General features: G+C 37.3%; 1 protein-coding gene and 1 long non-coding RNA gene across 10 annotated transcripts in view; one reads left to right on the top strand and one right to left on the bottom strand.

Annotated features, from left to right (window-relative positions):
- The window catches only part of LOC127522113 (uncharacterized), a 63810-nt gene that overhangs the window by 10953 nt on the left and 34265 nt on the right, over window positions 1–18592 (bottom strand). The window lies entirely within an intron of this gene.
- Window positions 1–18592, top strand: part of arhgef10la (Rho guanine nucleotide exchange factor (GEF) 10-like a) — a 136265-nt gene that overhangs the window by 114427 nt on the left and 3246 nt on the right. For all 9 annotated transcript variants that reach the window (XM_051911700.1, XM_051911696.1, XM_051911702.1 and 6 more), the window contains 4 exons: window positions 812–969; window positions 5829–5971; window positions 13885–14056; window positions 17731–17853. In XM_051911700.1, coding sequence (XP_051767660.1) covers window positions 812–969; window positions 5829–5971; window positions 13885–14056; window positions 17731–17853 — 596 coding nt within the window. The remainder of the gene's footprint in view (window positions 1–811; window positions 970–5828; window positions 5972–13884; window positions 14057–17730; window positions 17854–18592) is intronic.

Raw genomic sequence — 18592 nt, 5'->3', positions numbered from 1 at the left:
AATTTTATGGTTTGGATGTAACCATATAGACATTGCTCTACTCCAGCCATATGGAATAAATTTAATTTGTGCAGGTCTTAAAAAAGATCTTAAAATGCCTCCAGTTTGATTTTAAAAACCCTGCAGATACCCTGTTAAATATATAAAGGCATCTTTACGCAGCCAAATTAAGATTGCTCTGAGGAAAGTAAACTCACCTTGGCCTGTAGTATTTTGCTATTGATGCTGCTTTGGTTCTATGTAAATGAAATGCCACATCAATGCTGCATTATTTTCCTGTCAGCTCACTCTGCTGTGTGTGAGAACCAAGTGGTAGCCAAAACTAATAGCCTAATAGCTGTTTGTTTTGAGCACATGTCTTGCAATAGGGGAAGTGAGCGTGGTAAAAGCCTTTTAATCAGATTTAAGGTGCCATTACAGACATTGCGATGTACACTAAGATAAGAAACAGGTGCATCTATGCTTAGTAGGTAAAAAAGAGTTTTAAAAATAATGTTAAACATCTGGGTAGTTTTATGGTGATTTGTAGAGACATTTTTGAAGTGCAGTCACTTTAGCAGAAATTAAATAAATTTCTCTTTTAAAATCACTGTGATTTTCTAAGTAAATTCAATTATTTATGAAGATTGAGAAGAACAATGGGTATTCTGAGAGATTTGTTGACTGATTAGCTACAGAGAACATAAATTTCCTTTTTAAAATATCATTACACAATATCAAGGCAAATGCACAGTGGAAATAAGGCATTAGCTTTCTTTTCTTCTTCCCACATAAATGTCCTTGTATATTCTTCAATGTTTTTCTCCCAAAGCATCTTGTTCTATGGCAGTATGGACACGACCGCCCAGTGTCTTGTAACCCTCCGTAACCCTGAGGGCTGTCCAATTCTGTGTCTCAAACATTCCGGTAACTTCCTGTTCGCTGGCCTGCGGGATGGAACCCTGATGGTTTACGGGAGACATCACGGAGGTACGAGTTACATAATGCTTGATGTCTCATTATACTTATGTGGAGTTGGCCATCCTTTCTTTCACATCTTACACTCATGCTGCCTTCAAGTGCACCTGAAAAGCTCTTACTTATGAGTTAGTTCCAAGTTGTCATGAATTCAAGTTGGAAATGAAGTAATAAAAATATTAATTTTTTACACTTGGCTCACTTTTTTTGTTGCTTTTTACCCTGTTTTTATGTAGTCACACCCCCTTCAATGTCCTAATTTGGATATCATAAAGAATTCTGAGTTTCCCACTGGTAAATATGACTGTGCCTATCTTGCAATATATTCAGATTTAATTTAAGGTCTCATCATTTGTGTGAGGATGTATATAGTTGTTTCTCTTTTGCTTTTATGTATTATGCTAAACAAAGCTAATTTATTCAGCATACACTGCCGACGTTTGTTTAGGATTTTGGATAATCACTTCGGATTTAAACATCTATGTTATTTCTATCCTATTAGCCTTGTTTTTTCTCTTTATCACATTAGCACACAAATGGACAGTTGCATTCAGTATATTTTCTCTTTTCTTTTTCACACTAATGGGATTAAACACTAAATGGGTGGGATAATTAAGTGGTAATTATTAGTATGTCCCCAAATGAAAGGGACTCAATAGAGTGAAAGGGTAATCAAATCAAATTAATAGTACAAATGAATCTGATTGTCCCCGTGTTCAATTTGCTCTTTCATCAACCTTCCATTCAAACATTCAAGGATGTTTTTTTCGGTCCCTCCTCTGTTAGCTGAATGCCTCAGTGAGTATGTGAAAGATATTAGTTCTGTCATGTATTCTAAATGCATTCAGAGATGAGACAGGGGTGATAAGATTGTTCTGGGTATGTATTAGTTAGATAGAAAGCCAGTGGATTCAGGATTACCTTGAAAGCAATTTATGATTTCACAAGTCTGTCCTCTGTCCGTGTCTGCGCCTTATTCATTTGCAGTAAATAAGTGTGGGCTAATGACAACACGAGACGGGCGGGCATGCAGAACTCTTGCATTCTGAGACATGATAGATAGTGAGGGACTGTGCTGTGTGTCTGTGTGTATGTTGGGGGTGGTGCAAGGCAGACAACCCTGGCACAATGGGTTTATCACATTGCACTACTTACCTGGCTGTCAACAAGGAATTACTGCCACTGAAGTGGAAAGTAAGATTAATTATGCTGATGTGCAGTGTGGTGATTGAATATTGCTATTCGTATACTGGGAAGAAATAAATTACAAACAAATATATTTCCCTGGGAAGTACAGGCTGGATTTAAAATATATTTTATATATTTTTATATATAAAAATATATATACAAGCTGTACACTCACTACTTTACATTGTAGCAAAGTGTCATTTCTTCAGTGTTGTCACATGAAAAGATATAATAAAATATTTACAAAAATGTGAGGGGTGTACACACTTCTGTGAATATTTTATTATATCTTTTCATGTGACAACACTGAAGAAATGACACTTTGCTACAATGTAAAGTAGTGAGTGTACAGCTTGTATAACAGTGTAAATTTGCTGTCCCTCAAAATAACTCAACACACAGCCATTAATGTCTAAACCGCTGGCCACAAAAGTGAGTACACCTCTAAGTGAAAATGTCCAAATTGGGCCCAAAGTGTCAGTATTTTGTGTGACCACCATTATTTTCCAGCACTGCCTTAACCCTCTTGGGCATAGAGTTCACCAGAGCTTCACAGGTTGCCACTGGAGTCCTCTTCCACTCCTCCATGACGACATCACGGAGCTGGTGGATGTTAGAGACCTTGCGCTCCTCCGTCCCACAGATGCTCAATAGGGTTTAGGTACCCTCAGCTTCTTTAGCAAGGCAGTGGTCATCTTGAAGGTGTGTTTGGGGTCATTATCATGTTGGAATACTGCACTTCTGCCCAGTCTCTGAAGGGAGGGGATCATGCTCTGCTTCAGTATGTCACAGTACATGTTGGCATTCATGGTTCCCTCAATGAACTGTAGCTCCCCAGTGCTGGCAGCACTCATGCAGCCCCAGACCATGACACTTCAGCAAAGTGTTTGCGGGCTTTCTTGTGCATCATCTTTAGAAGAGGCTTCCTTCTGGGACGACAGCCATGCAGACCAATTTGATGCAGTGTGCGGCGTATGGCCTGAGCACTGACAGGCTGACCCCCCACCCCTTCAACCTCTGCAGCAATGCTGGCAGCACTCATACGTCTATTTGCCAAACACAACCTCTGGATATGACGCTGAGCATGTGCACTCAACTTCTTTGGTTGACCATGGCGAGGCCTGTTCTGAGTGGAACCTGTCCTGTGAAACCGCTTTATGGTCTTGGCCACCGTGCTGCAGTTCAGTTTCAGGGTCCTGGCAATCTTCTTATAGCCTACGCCATCTTTATGTAGAGCAACAATTCTTTTTTTCAGATCCTCAGAGAGTTCTTTGCCATGAGGTGCCATGTTGAACTTCCAGTGACCAGTATGAGAGAGTGAGAGCGATGACACCAAATTTAACACACCTGCTCCCCATTCACACCTGAGACCTTGTAACACTAACGAGTCACATGACACCGGGGAGAGAAAATGGCTAATTGGGCCCAATTTGGACATTTTCACTTAGGGGTGTACTCACTTTTGTGGCCAACGGTTTAGACATTAATGGCTGTGCGTTGAGTTATTTTGAGGGGACAGCAAATTTACACTGTTATACAAGCTGTACACTCACTACTTTACATTATAGCAAAGTGTCATTTCTTCAGTGTTGTCACATGAAAAGATATAATAAAATATTTACAAAAATGTGAGGGGTGTACTCACTTCTGTGAGATACTGTGTGTGTGTGTATATATATATATATATATATATATATATATATATATATATATATAAAATTAGTTGTAGCAAAAACAAAATCCTTCAAATTACTCTGTGGAGCAATACATTGCCCTCAAAACACTGTAATAAACGCTGGAGTCTCGCATGAGATTAATCAGAAAGCTTTTTGAAACGTATGAGCAAGCCGAAATTGCTCGGGGGCGAGATTTCTTGTTTTTCCTCCCTTTTTTCCTAGATACATTAAGAGGGTATAGGACCGTTTTGTTGTGTTTAATCAACAGTACGCACAATTTATAAGGATAATAATGAGGTGTCTAACTTTCCGAAGGAAATACGTAAATATATTACACCCAGAAGCAATAAGCGCCCATCTGAATGAAACAGGATCTCCCCCCCCCTCCACTTTATTACTTTTGGAGCAATAAAGTAAAGACTGCATCTGCAGATGCTTTGAGTGTCCAGATAAGTCCTCTCCGCCCCTGAAGGTCCTTGTCTCTGAAAGAAGCAAATCTGAGGCAGCCTTTATTTGAGGATGAGGGGTTAGAGAGTGGCTGAGGGGATATTTTCAAAGCAAATGCACGAAAAAAGTGGGAAGACTGACATTTTGAATATGCCATGCAATTAACCTGAGGAAGTCGGAAGTCATTGTAAAGCTATTCTGGTTTCAAAGGCAGAAATAAACAACTCGAAATGTTAATTAAATGGCTCGCTGCGCTTCCCTCTCCAATTTTGCTTCATTTACACACTGTGATGGGGGCGAAAAAGACGAAGAAAAAAGCTTATGTAATGCATCCCATAATGGTGTCCATGGTGGCTACGGCGCAAACCCTGTGATTAAAACTCAAGAAAAAAGTCTGGTGTGTTCTGAGCACACTGGAGAGAAACGTCTAAATTGGATTACACAACACGCCGCAGTTATTAACATGGCACTGTTAGTGCATTAGCATAAAAAGCGCCAGTTTTACTGAGGGAGATATGCAGTCCACAAACTGCAGTGCTCACTCTAGCTGTATGTTTTCAAGACGTAGCCAGAAATTATACAGTCCCACCACCAGTTATACATATTTGTCTTGCAAACACAAGGATTTACTCTTGAGTATTAATGAAACCAATTTACTTTAAGTGACTTGCCGAGGGCAAAAGCAGTGGAATTAGCATGCAGCACATTTTTGTAGCTCTGCTATTTGAAGCATTATTTTTTTTAGGGAAATAACATGCGAATTTACTAGCATTGACTATCTTTGGCCATATTTGAAATGTTCCACCAGATAGGATTAGAGATTTGCCTTCAAGCAAGGTATTTCACAGGCCTCATTGTATTCACTACCCATATACTTTTACCTCATTTCTCTTTTCTGTGTCATAAAGCCTTTAGAATATGCAAGAGGAAATATTTTGGGGTATTTTCTGGAGATTACATTTTTAAAGCTGATGGCAATCAAAACAGTCATACATCTTTTATATATTTATTATTTGATGGAATGTTTAGTTTGTATAATTTTTAACAAGTACAAAACAGTGTCTGTTTGATTTGAATTATGAAATGTAATGGAAAAACTGAGGTAAATATCATTTGTGAGCTGAATGTTTTTATTGTGTATGATTTCCACTCAAGCTGTAATTTGGTCATATTATGTATAGATTTAAAATATATGTCATCATGTGTGTATTTAGACTACATTAAATTCTAGCTATGAAATTAGCATTAACAGATAATTTTTTACCATTGTCCTTTCCACCACAAAATGCAATACATAATTTGAGATGTTGTGGCAATGACACTGTGGTGGAAATGACAAAAAATGATCCAAATCTTAAGGGAGAAAGTATAAAGAGTTTTAAGAGCTTGGCATGTTTAGGCTCTTAAAACAAACTCTTCATACTTTTTTTCTCAAGTTTTTGATCATTTTTTTTTGTCATTTCCACCACATTGTCAATGCATAGTTGAAGAAAAGAAACATTAATGGACTCAAAAGTCGAAAAGTTGAAATGATTGTGTCTTTCTGTTTCTGTTTTGTAGGGGAACTGTGGAGCCAAGACTCCTGTAGAAAAGTAACAGTTGGTTCAGATCCCATCAGGACGCTACTTGCCTTGGAGGACTCGGTCTGGGCTAGCTGTGCTAACACAGTAACTGTAGTTGATGGCTCCAGTCTGTCCACTCAGGTAGACTCATTTCAAAGCTGTACTCATGCCATGCTGCTGATATGTTTTCACACCAAACTGTAGCAAATGGAAGAGCACAGACTATGTTTCACAGGCACTTGGCCAACACTGACTGACAAATTAGCTTGTGTGTAAAGATCAATAATCCTCTGGGGTCTGTTGTTCGCTCTCCTTTTTTCCCTCTTACCTTTTAAGCACACAGGATGAGTAAATAGCTCTGACGTGCTCATAATCTTCCCCAGCTGTCTCAAATATGGAGGCGACATACCCCAGGGATCTACCCCATGGGCCTCCATAACCCTGAGCCTTCCTTTAGTTCTGCCTTCTTGGGTTTTATCTTTGGAATCAAACATCTCTTTTATCCTCTGAGATTTCTCTGGATGCGCCCATCAGAGAGGAGATTTGAGCTAGTGGTAGGTGAGTGGGCCCCTGCTGCTTTTTGGTTGATCCTCCACGGTTCAGGCCAGTGCTCTGTTTTGTTCGACTGATTACATTGTATCCCTTTCCCCACGGAGCCATGCTGGCCCAGCAGCTGGAGGGGGAAGCATCTCCTCTGTAAATCTGCCTCTTTGGGACTCATGGCAAAGTGCCGTACAATGATGTGTGTCGGTGGGATAAGCAACAGAGCCTGTGAGAATTTGTCTCTCTCGTCACTGGTTATTTTAGGTAATAATTCCACACTACAGTGTGCTACCTTGTTCCCATGACCCGAAACGATTGAGGCCGCTGGATTGCTATTGATGTAGAAGCTGAAAGTATTTCACCTTTGGTACTGCAGAAAAAACAAACATGGTCAGGCACATCTGCACCATGCAGAGCAAACACTGGGACTGCAACCAACTTGATATCCAATTTTGGCACATAAACATGTAGAAATCCCTTCCTTGTAGATCAGAACAATAAAAGCTGAGGAGTAAAGTCCCACACTTGGTTAAATGAGAGGTTGTTTAAACATGTTGCTCTCGTAAGCACTGTCACCTAGTATTATAGTGGATTAATGAGGGGTTAGGTGTGATGCTTGCATTGTAGGTGGAGGCTTGCTGTGTTTTGTCCGCTGGTAGGGAAGAACAGTTGTGATCTCCTGCTGTGATGTAGATTCTTTAGGGTGAAGCGGTGGGGGCAACCTCTGTCTCTGTGTGAGACTCAGTAGCTATGTTTCCATCCACCTATTTTTATGCACATTTTGGGATATTGCATTAAAAAGGCTGGATAGAAATGCCAAGATGTGCATAAATTTTAAAAATGCGCATAAAAATGCATTCAATTGAGGCATGTGGATAACAATTTAGTTAGAAATGGATAATTCCGTCCGTCCGTCCATTAACAATTTAGTTAGAAATGGATATTTCCGTCCGTCCATTAACAATTTAGTTAGAAATGGATATTTCCGTCCGTCTGTCCATCCGTCCATTAACAATTGAGTTAGAAAAGAATATTTCCATCCGTCCGTCCCTCCGTCCATTAACAATTAATTAGAAATGGATATTTCCATCCTTCTGTCCATTAACAACTGAGTTAGTAAAGGATATTTCCATCCGTCTGTCCATCCATTAACAATTGAGTTAGAAATGGATATTTCCATCCGTCCGTCCATCCATTAACAATTTAGTTAGAAATGGATATTTCCATCCATCTGTCCGTCCATTAACAATTTAGTTAGAAATGAATATTTCCGTCCGTCCAATAACAATTTAGTTAGAAATGAATATTTCCGTCCGTCCAATAACAATTTAGTTAGAAATGGATTTTTCTGTCCGTCCGTCCATCCGCCCGTCTATTAACTGTTTAGTTAGAAATGGATATTTCCGTCCGTCCGTATATTAACAATATAGTTATAAATGGATATTTCCGTCCGTCCGTATATTAACAATTTAGTTATAAATGAATATTTCTGTCCGTCCGTATATTAACAATTTAGTTATAAATGAATATTTCTGTCTGTCCGTATATTAACAATTTAGTTATAAATTAATATTTCTGTCCGTCCGTATATTAACAATTTAGTTATAAATGGATATTTCCGTCCATCCGTCCGTCCGTATATCAACAATTTACACTAGTCAACATTTGAAGTGGATCAAAACCTTTCATCAAAGTTGTCCTAAAACCTTCTTCTTAGGACAACTTAGTTCTTTCAATTTTGATGAACTTTTTTGATCCACTTCAAATGTTGACTACGGTAGTTAGAAATGGATATTTCAGTCCGTCTGTCTGTCCGTCCGTATATTAAGAGTTTAGTTAGAAATGGATATTTTGAATAAGATTCTTACATGATGATCACTAACAGTCAATAAAAAAAAGGACATTTGAAAAGTCACTGCATAAGCTAAATGTGCATGACTTACTGTCTCACTGTGTTGCTGTACTGTACTGTATGTGGATAAACATACTTTATTTAATCTCACCATAAACATGTTTCAAGTGAAATGATCATTATTTCAGCAAGCAGCTGTGATAAATGAACTTAGGATGTGCTTCACAAGGTCTGCATTTTATTCATTTAGATGCTTTTATTCAAATCAAATTATCTGTGTAGATGCCAGGCATTTGGGATCTGTAAGTTTTAAATTGAAAAAAACTGTTTTAATTTATTCATGTAATGGCAAAGTTATGATTTTCAGTAGCCATTACTCCAGTCTTCAGTGTCACATGATTCTTCAGAAATCATTCATTATTCTTCAGAAATCAATATACTGATTTGGTTCTCATTTCTTATTATTATCAATGTTGAAAACTGTTGTTCTACTTAATATTTTTGTGGAAACCATGATATATAGACTTTGATGAACTTTTGTAACAATGTAAATGTCTTTACGGTCACTTTTGATCAATTTAAAGCATCCTTGCTGAATTAACTAAAAAAATCTTACTGACCTCAAACTATAAAATCACAACAGTTTTAATAGTTGATAGAATTATTCTTCTAGTGTCTTGTCTCTGAAGAAATAGTCCAAGCAATATAAAACAAAAACAGAGAACAAGAGTGAAAAGGCAAGCACTGCCGACAAGTCAATTAAAAGCGAAAACACATCAAAGGCAGTTTCAGCCTTCTCCCTTGATCTCAAACAAAAGAAGCTCCCTTTGGCAAGGGCATGCAAACAGGTGCTAATCCCTGTCCGCTAGTGTGCAGAGGAGAGAACGGTCTCTCGCACCCACCTCACCCCCTCCAACTAATCTGCCTCAACCCCAGACTGGAGAACTAGCTGTTTGTAGGAGTTCTCAGGGCTCCTCGGTAGCACCACAGACCTCAGGGGGCTGCGTGCAAACCCTCGATAAGAAGCGCAGCTCCCTCATGCCTCATTAGAGGATCAGGCATGAAATGGCTCCTCGTTCCCTGTGGACTTTTAAAAGGTGCTTGGGAGGGGGTGTATTGTTTTCTGAGACAGTGGCTCCACTGTGAATCACTTTGAAATCAAAGAAACTGATTCCTGAGTCATTGAAACCTTCATGATGTGTGGCCCTTGAACCCACTGGTAGGATGGTGAGTTTGAAGGCACAATAATGCTATGCATTGCAGGAAAAGATAAAAGGTGTTCGTTTGCATTGGAAGTTGCTTTTGTGTTTTGTGGAGCTGAATATCCTTGCACTGTTCTTTTATAACAGTTGCTTACATTTTAAAATAAAATGGTTGGCAGAAAAGCAGATTACAAGCAAAATCAAAGTAAATATTATGAATAAAGCCATTAGTGAAAATGCATTTTCTAATACAGTATAATTTATGAAATAAATAAATAAAGATGTGGTTTAATGTTTGCATGAGATTTTCTGGAAGACTTTTCTGCAAGAGAACCATAGACACTGAACGCTGGGTCCCCATAAAACAAGGATCCCAGTGTTAGGAGACTATTTAGAATAAGCTCCATGAAGGATTACAACATTTTGAAATAAATTCTACAAGTTGAAGCCAATAAGGGGACTTATAAACTGCTGTAATGTGTGTTCCCCTTCTGGTGTTAATCAGAAGCCATGCTGCCGTGTTTGAAATGTTTAGTATAGCAAGGACTTTTTTTTCTGAAAGATCAGACAGAACAGTACTGTTTCCTTCTCTTTATATTTCAGAATTTGTTTATATGTCATAATTGTAACTTTATCTCACTGTGTTTTCTTTATATTTCACACAAATGTGACGTTATATCTCATAATTTGACTTTGTAGTTTATAATTTCTCACAATTTCTTGTAATTATTACTTTATCTCAAAATTGTGACTTTTTTACAATCTTATATAATAAAGAAGAATTAGGGGCCGTTCACACAGAATGCATTTTATATTCCAATACACTACTTTTCCATTGTTTTTCTATGTAAACACGCGCTAGAAGGACGTGCATGACTGTTACGCTTGCGTTTTGCGTCTTTTGCAGCACCTCGCACATGAGCGCCGCGTTTTTAAGACACTGTGTTAAAAGAATTTAAACGTTTACATGCAGCGCCACTCATCATTGTCAGTTCCGAAACATTGGACTAATCAGAAGAACTCGGAGGCGGGGCAAGCGTTGTAAGTTTCTGTTTAGAGTAGCAAGTTGGCGTGGCAACTGTTTTATTTGTTCATTATTGCCATTATTGCATCACGTCTCAAAAGCGCGTCTCGAGACCCTCGCGTTTTGTGCCGCGCTTTTTTTAAAACCATTTCTAAGCGCTGCATCTCACGTTTTTAGACGCAAAGATGCGTTCTGTGTGAACAAGCCCTTACGCTTCTTTATGGCTTATCATTAGAGAGAATTATTGCAGCATTTTTGGATTTTCCAAAAAAGAGAAAATGACCTGCACCATATCTAAGCATGGTCTTCTAGCAATAAAATGAAATTGGGACACATACAGTATATATGGAGAAATGTCCATTAAAACAAAATTTTTGTCACTCTAAACCAACTTATAGCTGTCTCCAAGGAGTAAATCCACCTTAACAGTTTTTCAGTTAGACTAGTGGCATCTAAAGCATCAAAGGCTGAACTTCCATTTCATTAACTTTAACTAAGGATTTAGATGAGTTAGCATTACAGTCTAAAGTGAAGATTTAATTTATACCAGTGTGTATTTCTGAGTAGTACTTAAGAGGCGGTTATACCAGTGGCCCTTTGGGGCCTTAACATTGAGCTGGGTAAAATGTTAATAAAGGGCTTTTTTAAAAATGGTAGTAGGTCCTCTGGTCAAATGAGTTCTGGGGTTATTTCATTCATAAGTGTCTTTTTAAATTCAAAGATCTCAGTTTATGGATATCTTATCTCTTAGAAAAGCTGCAAAATCATCACAGTTGAGAATTGAGCCCTTCAAGCTCCCAGAGACCAATTTACAGAACTAAGCACATCGGGCAGCTCTAACTGCATTACTGAACAGATCTGCGTTGTCTTAGCATGTCATGGTCTATTTGTAGTTTTGCTTTATCTTATTTACACTCAGCTTCCCTTCAGTTTGTTTTGAGATGGATAATATTTTCACTGTGTAATGGAGTTTTGACTGTAGTCGTTCATTCGACTGGTAAAACAATTTATTAAATTCTTTGGCAAAATGATCACAGGAGGAATAGGAAACAGGTGGGGGCATATTATTGTGGTTTCAGGTTTAACATTCTCAACAGATTCAGCGATAAGGTGACATTTCTCATCAACCTTCTTTGTAACAAACTGAGCTTTTTCACACAACTGCAGAAAAGGAAAATACAAAAGACATCTGTGAAGAGAGCAACATCAGTCGCTCAGATGTAGCGAGAGTGCACCCCATGGATTGCTAACGTTTGTACCATTTAGAGTAGACTGTTTTATTTATTTATATATATATATATAATATAGGCTGAAATCAGTGATTCAATAGTTTGCACTGACAGTAAACAAAAGCATTGATTTTATCTTTTTTTTTTTTTTTTTTTTTTTTTTTTGGACATCACTGACTTTCATGGACACAAAAACACTTTTGTGTTCCACAGAGAAAGAAAAATTTGAAATGACATGAGAGTGTTTAAATTGACTGAATATTCCTTTTTGGGTGAGCTATCCATTTAATAATAAATATGTTCTCCACTGAATTACATCTTTAACTCAGATACTTCTGATACAGAAAAAGTGAACTGTTCTTAACCAGAAAGAGACCCCCAACTTAATCTCTGGATGTGGAGGTATCTGTTGCTCAGCTGGAGATCTTTTGATAGAGGTTGACCAGAATACAGGCTAAAAAAGGCCACAGGCTAAAATCCAGGGTTTCCCAGGAGCAGCGCAATCCAAGTACTCAGCTTTTGCCTTTAATGGAGCCCTGTGGTGTTTTGCAGGGATCAGTGCAGGAACACGACCAGGGAAGGGAGAAATGTGAAGATGTGAATGCCCTCTTCCACTTCAGTGGCTGCTTTTGAGATCCACTTTCATTGTTTTTGCGTGTCTGGTAATACAGAACACCATAAATCAGCTCAGAGTCTGAACTATTTTTTGAACAGAAAGTTTGGACTTTATGCAGGTACACTGTGTGCTCAGGAGAATAAAATTTTACAAAGGGCCTTAAATTGGTGGCTCATCATTAGAGAGAATTCTTGCATTATTTTTAGATCTTCCAGTAAGGAGAAAATGACCAGCACCATATTCTGAGCATGATCTTCTAGCAATAATATGAAATGGGGCACATATATATATGTATGTATATAAATGCAAGATTTTCACTCTCTCATGCCACCTTGAATGGCTGAATGCTCATTGTTCTGATTTTCAAACTGCTTGAGTGTGAGAAAGACATTGCAGATGTACTGTATTGAGAATAAAAGGGGAAAATAAAAACAAGATACATTTGCAATGGACCCTTCGTCATTATAGTTCAATTTTCAGTTTGTGAGGTAATGGAGAAGAGACAGCAAATGAGAAGAAAAAGGAGATTGAGTTTTGTAACTGCTTGTTTTTGTCATGCCTTATTGAGTTCTGTTCCAATCTTTTCTGCTTGTTGATTCTCATTGGTATCGGGTTCTCCAGTCCACCTTTCAGCCCATTAGTAAAGCTATATGACTGCAGTCTGAAATGAATTAGCATTATTATGAGGGTAGTGTTAATGTCATGTTTATACTTCACAGTTAAAGACGCTGGTCAAACTTCTTAAATGCAAACTAGGTTAGGTGGTTACACAGCATTATTATAGTTTTTTCTTGCTTTGCACAGAATTTGGTACAATTTAAATGTGAATTTTATATTCAAGATAATATGGCATGTATCATCCTTTGCTAAATTCCCATTGAATAAGTTTAACTCAAATGCATAATGGGTCTTCAGTATTCAAACGAAAATGTTCCAGTGTCGACAGTTTAGCAAAATGCTTGTAAGGACAATTTGCAAAATCCATAAAAATGTCTTGCACAATTTGAATTGACAAAATTGTCATAATGACCATTTTATACTGTATGTTAACATGACTTTTTTGTGAATTTTAATGATGTCTTGTCAAAGAGGGTTTTTTTATTATCACAGTTATGTCTTTGTCTAAATCGATTCATGTATTGAGTTAGTTGGGTGACTGCAGGTAAAGTGGGACACTCGAGTTTTGATAGCTCACCCAAATATGAAAATTCTATTGTTCTCACCCTCATGCTGTTCCAAACCTGTATGATTTCTTCTGAGAAACACAAAAGAAATTTTAAAAATGTTTATTTTGTCTTTACAATGAAAGATGGTGGGATCCAATATAGTTTTGATTGTATGGGCAAAAACATGTTAATTTGTATTCCTCATACAGGTTTGAAACAACATGAGGGCATGAACTATCCCTTTAATATTTCTTCCTTTTTCCTCTCAATAGTGTAGTGGAGATCTTCAGCTATTTAAAAAGGTTTTATATGAGCAATTTGGCATGCCAACAAAGAAAATGTCCCACTTCACCTGTATCGATATGAATTTAGCTAATTCCACTCTCTTTATTGTAGTCTCATTGTCCTCTGTTCTGTCTTAGAGATTTGAGGTCCATCAGGACCCGATGGTGAGCGTGGCCCACATGGTGCGAGCCGGAGGGGGCGTATGGATGGCCTTTTCAGAAGGTTCCTCTATACGCTTGTTCCATACAGAAACGCTGGAACACCTGCAGGAGATCAACATTTCCACACCCTCGTCGTTTTACCACCCCAGTGAGTATCTCTCCTTTGACCCTGTAAATCTCCATTCATTTGAATATAGACATTTTTTATGCCTTCACACATGCTTGATCAGCGCTTGTTTCCATCCTTTCTTTGAACCTCTCTTCTCACGATAAAAAGGTAATAACGGAGAAGTTCTTTTTGGAATGGTTCCTGTAGGCTGGCTCTCCAGGGAGAGACCGTGAATAAGTATCTAACTTAAGACCCCGCAGAGCAGTAATGGAGCTGCAGGGTTACAGGCAGGAAAAGTCACAATGGCACAGACAAAGCTTTCCATTCGAAATGTTGCCATGACAACGCTCTTGTCATGACTCCAGCAGCCGTGGCATGTTGGTAATGTTCCAACATTTTGCCATTGTGCCTTTTCTTTGTGCAGCTGGCCTTAAATTAGTCTACATTCACTTTTTTTCTACCTATGAAAACTCACCTTTAGCTGTCTTAATCTCTCCTGGGTGCTCTTAAATCTTCAATTCACCAAATTCTTTGCACTTCATCCCTCCTTTACTGCAAGTTGAAATGTATATAAGCCAAATCCACAGTCAGCGCATGTAAACATTCATTATATAAACAAGGAAACCAAAAAGTTTAGTTTATAAATATTGTTTACATATCCACGCAGCAAACTCGCTTTAGATCAGTTCAGTGCCAAACATCAGGCTATATAAAGAGAAAATCTGGGCAGCATCGCTCCAGTAGCTCACAGAATCCTGCAGAGCAGAATAACTCCTTTCAGACTGTCTAATAATGTTTGATTTCACTCGGATGCGATTGTCCACGTTTAGCTAAAAAAAAAGCTACGATTCTCCAGTTGTCACAGGCAATTGCGATCAAGTGAAATAGAAAGGAGAAGCAGAAAATAAAACCAAAGTGGTGTTGCAGACTTTAGGAACTGGCCAGAGCAAGTTAATGTCAACTTTCGTGTTGCTTCAGCCGCATCTAATTAAAAAAAAAAAAAAGAAAGAAAAAAAAGATATATCTCAGTTTTTTTTTTTTTTTTTTTTCTCAAAAAACAAGAACATCAAGCCTTTTGATCAAAGTTACAACTGTATTTCAGAAGACATGTGAAGGAATAAAGGCGAGTATTGTGGCGAGGACGTCTGCAAAGGTCCTGCAACCCTGAGGCTGTTGTCAAACTTGCGCAGCTAACTGTGTTTAAATATGTAGTTCATGTTAGGTGAGGTAACGCTGCGATTCCGTGTTATGTCGGGGGGTTTACAGTCCACGGAGCACAAAAGTGAAAATAAGCTTTGGCAGATGCCTTCTTCCCCTTTTTTACTCTAGGCCCACAGAACATCCCATTGGTTTTCCTAAATATGCTAATCTGTACACATCACACATAGAAGGACTGATATAGTTATTACAGATCAATGGTCTGCTAATCCCACAGGTTTGCTCACAAGTGAGGGGTGATGAATTAATTATTATCTTAAAGTCAACCGATTATTCTGCAGTTTCTTCTCCGCCAGAACACGATAAGCAAGCCAGTCATCTCTTTAACGCACTGAGGCTAAATCCTTCCACTCTAATAAGTGGGAAAGTTGATATTATACAGAAGAGAATCTTTGAAAGTTTTATTATTTATTTATTTATTTTATATAATATAATTTAATTATATAATATAATTGATAATTGATCATTTTTGATGATTGTTGATATAAAATCAGGATATTTCAGAGTTCAGGAGCCAAATAATATAATATATATTTAATTTTAATTTTAATTTTTAAACTGCCCATAACTTTATATTGTAGTTTGTTTCATTTTCATTTCATTTATTTATTTTTTCATGAAGCACAAATAAACACAACAATAGTTTACCACTGTGCTATACAGAAGTCGGATGTATGTATAAGTAAGCAATAATTACCACGTTGTTAGGCACGACGCGAAGCGGAGCCGTGACTTATTCACGATACAGCACTAGCCTTGAGTACCTTATTACTTTTATAAATGGGTTACCACATAATACAAATATTAAAGCCAAAAATATGTATCAATGCAACTTTCATGAAGTAAACTTTAACTAAAATCCTTCCTTCCGCCGGAAAAATAGTCCCTGACCGTGAACAGCAACAGAAGTTACATTACTACGCCATTAGATGGCGGCAAAGACTGTCTTTATGAGTGCGTCACTCAGTAGCGAAGACTTTTACATTGAAAAGACTGAATTGTTGTGAACACGGAACAAGACGCAACTGACAAATGCTTTGACTAGCGCTGTCAGTCTATTGACCAATCAGAATCAAGGACAGGAACTAACTGTTTTATAATGTATAATATATGAAGAAAAAGAAAAAAACATATTGAAAATAAAAAAATAACAATAAAAAAAAAAAAAAAAAAAAAAAAAAAAAAAAAATTAAGATGAGTTAAATGCCCGGGTAAAAAGATATGACTTTAACTTAAACTTAAACTCATGTAGTTGACATGAAATAATTTTGTATAATAATAATAACCTAAGTGTGACCTGCAGTGTAACAATCTCAAATAATTGTTTTCAAAAACACTGAAAAGAACTGTTATGACCAGTAACCTAAGATGCACACTTTTCCTTATATATCCATATGATAACAAAGGTTCAACTTGTTAACATTAATGCATTTAGTATCATGAACTAGCAATTATTCTATTCAATTTAATTCATTTTTTTTTTTTTACAGCATTTATTAATCTAGGTTAATGTTCATTTTTATAAATATACTATTGTTAATTCATCTTTAAATATAATACAATAACAAAGGATTAACCCTTACATTTTAAATTAAAATCTTGATGATTAAAAACTCATGCAGAAAGAGTTCTTGTACACATTATGCATCAACTACAAGAACATCTAATAAAATATGCATTATGCATTTTTTCCCCAAACCTCAGCATCTTATGTTTTCAGCATTCATGAATTCATATGCATTACTGTAGAACTGCAGATTTATTTGACAATCTATTATTAAGGTGATCCCTCTTACACAGAAAAAGAATGTATAATAGGTGAATGTTCTGCAGAACTGGACAGCTGACATTTCTACAAACGAGTTCTTCCTAATGCAGTGCATTCGCTAACGTTTTTTTCATGACCTTCAGTGATTTCTTTGCAACTAACTACCATACTGAAAATGCTTCATTTACACATTAGCCAAAGACTCTCCAAGTTCTATAGCAACCTACAGACAGCATGCAGTGAAAATGAATCAGTTAGCCACCGATCATTCATGCAAAGCGAGCACCATAATTCAAGCATGCGGCCACCATCTATGCTTGCTGAAGACCCTGCTGTGCTGTTCTTCTTTGAATTAATTATACTGTAGCTGCTTTCTGATGTCTGAAGACCCAGGGTCAGGGATTTGGGTATTGTGAATAAAGTCATTTAAATGTACCTTGTTACTTTTTGTCTAAAAGGCAATCTAAATGTTGTCATACCTGCACACTGTTATAATCACAACTGTGAGCGGGGGTAATCAACGGTGTCCTGGGTTTTTATCTGGGTCTCCACAGAATTGATGATTGTTGAAGTTAAATCAGGCTATTCCAGAGTTTAGGAGCCAAATGTGAAAATGCTCTTTTTTATATATATATATTCTTTAGCACAGGTTGTTCTTTTTAAATTAGGCTAAAATAGTATCATAGTTCTCAGTTATGGTGATGTCTGTAATTTTTTTCTTTTGAAGGTCAAAAGAGCATGAGAGTTACCAGCCTGCTGGTTTGCCAGGGGCTGCTATGGGTGGGAACTGCCCAGGGCATTATCATCACCCTGCCTGTGCCCAAGCTGGAGGGCATCCCCAAAATTACAGGTACACAGATGGTGGCTCTTCATGATACATAACCGCCTTTAGTCCTTTTGGAAAGTCTCCTCTACACTGATAGGACAATTACATACTGATTCAAATTGTTAAAAGAATAGTTCACCCCAAAATTAAACTTTGGTCATTATTTACTCAACACCATGTTGTTCCAACCTGTATGCTTTTTCTTGTGGAACACAAAAGGATCATTTTGAAGAATATTTAAAAGTCTTTTCGATATGTCAGTTCATTGTGAAGCTCCTGAAGACAAATATTTAATATCCAACCTGACATGACACACACATAAGTGTTGTATTTAATATAAGAGCTGAACGGGAAGATTATCATGAATAGCAACGTAAAATAAGTTTGGGGTCGGTAAGATTTATTAAAAGGGATAGTTCACCCAAAAAATGAAGGCCTTTATTAACACCCTGGAGTCGTATGGATTACTTTTTTTTATGTATAGATGCATTATTTTTGGCTTCAAATCGTGGACCCCCATTCACAACCATTATAAACCTTGGAGGACTAAGAATATTTTTAAATACATCTCCGATTGTGTTCGTCTGATAGAAGATATTCATATACACCTAGGATGGCTTGAAGGTGAGTAAATCATGGGATAATTTTCATTTTTGGGTGAACTATCCCTTTAATGTTTTTGAAAGAAGAAAAAAAAAACATTTAGGGGTTGGGAACAAACAAAGATGAGTATAATGACCAATTTTCTGAACTATTCCTTTAA

The sequence above is a fragment of the Ctenopharyngodon idella genome, chromosome 11 (assembly GCF_019924925.1).
Source record: "Ctenopharyngodon idella isolate HZGC_01 chromosome 11, HZGC01, whole genome shotgun sequence".
Classification (NCBI taxonomy): Eukaryota; Metazoa; Chordata; class Actinopteri; order Cypriniformes; family Xenocyprididae; genus Ctenopharyngodon; species Ctenopharyngodon idella.
The sequence above is the reverse complement of the archived record's forward strand: the minus strand, read 5'-3'. Positions and strand labels throughout refer to the sequence as shown.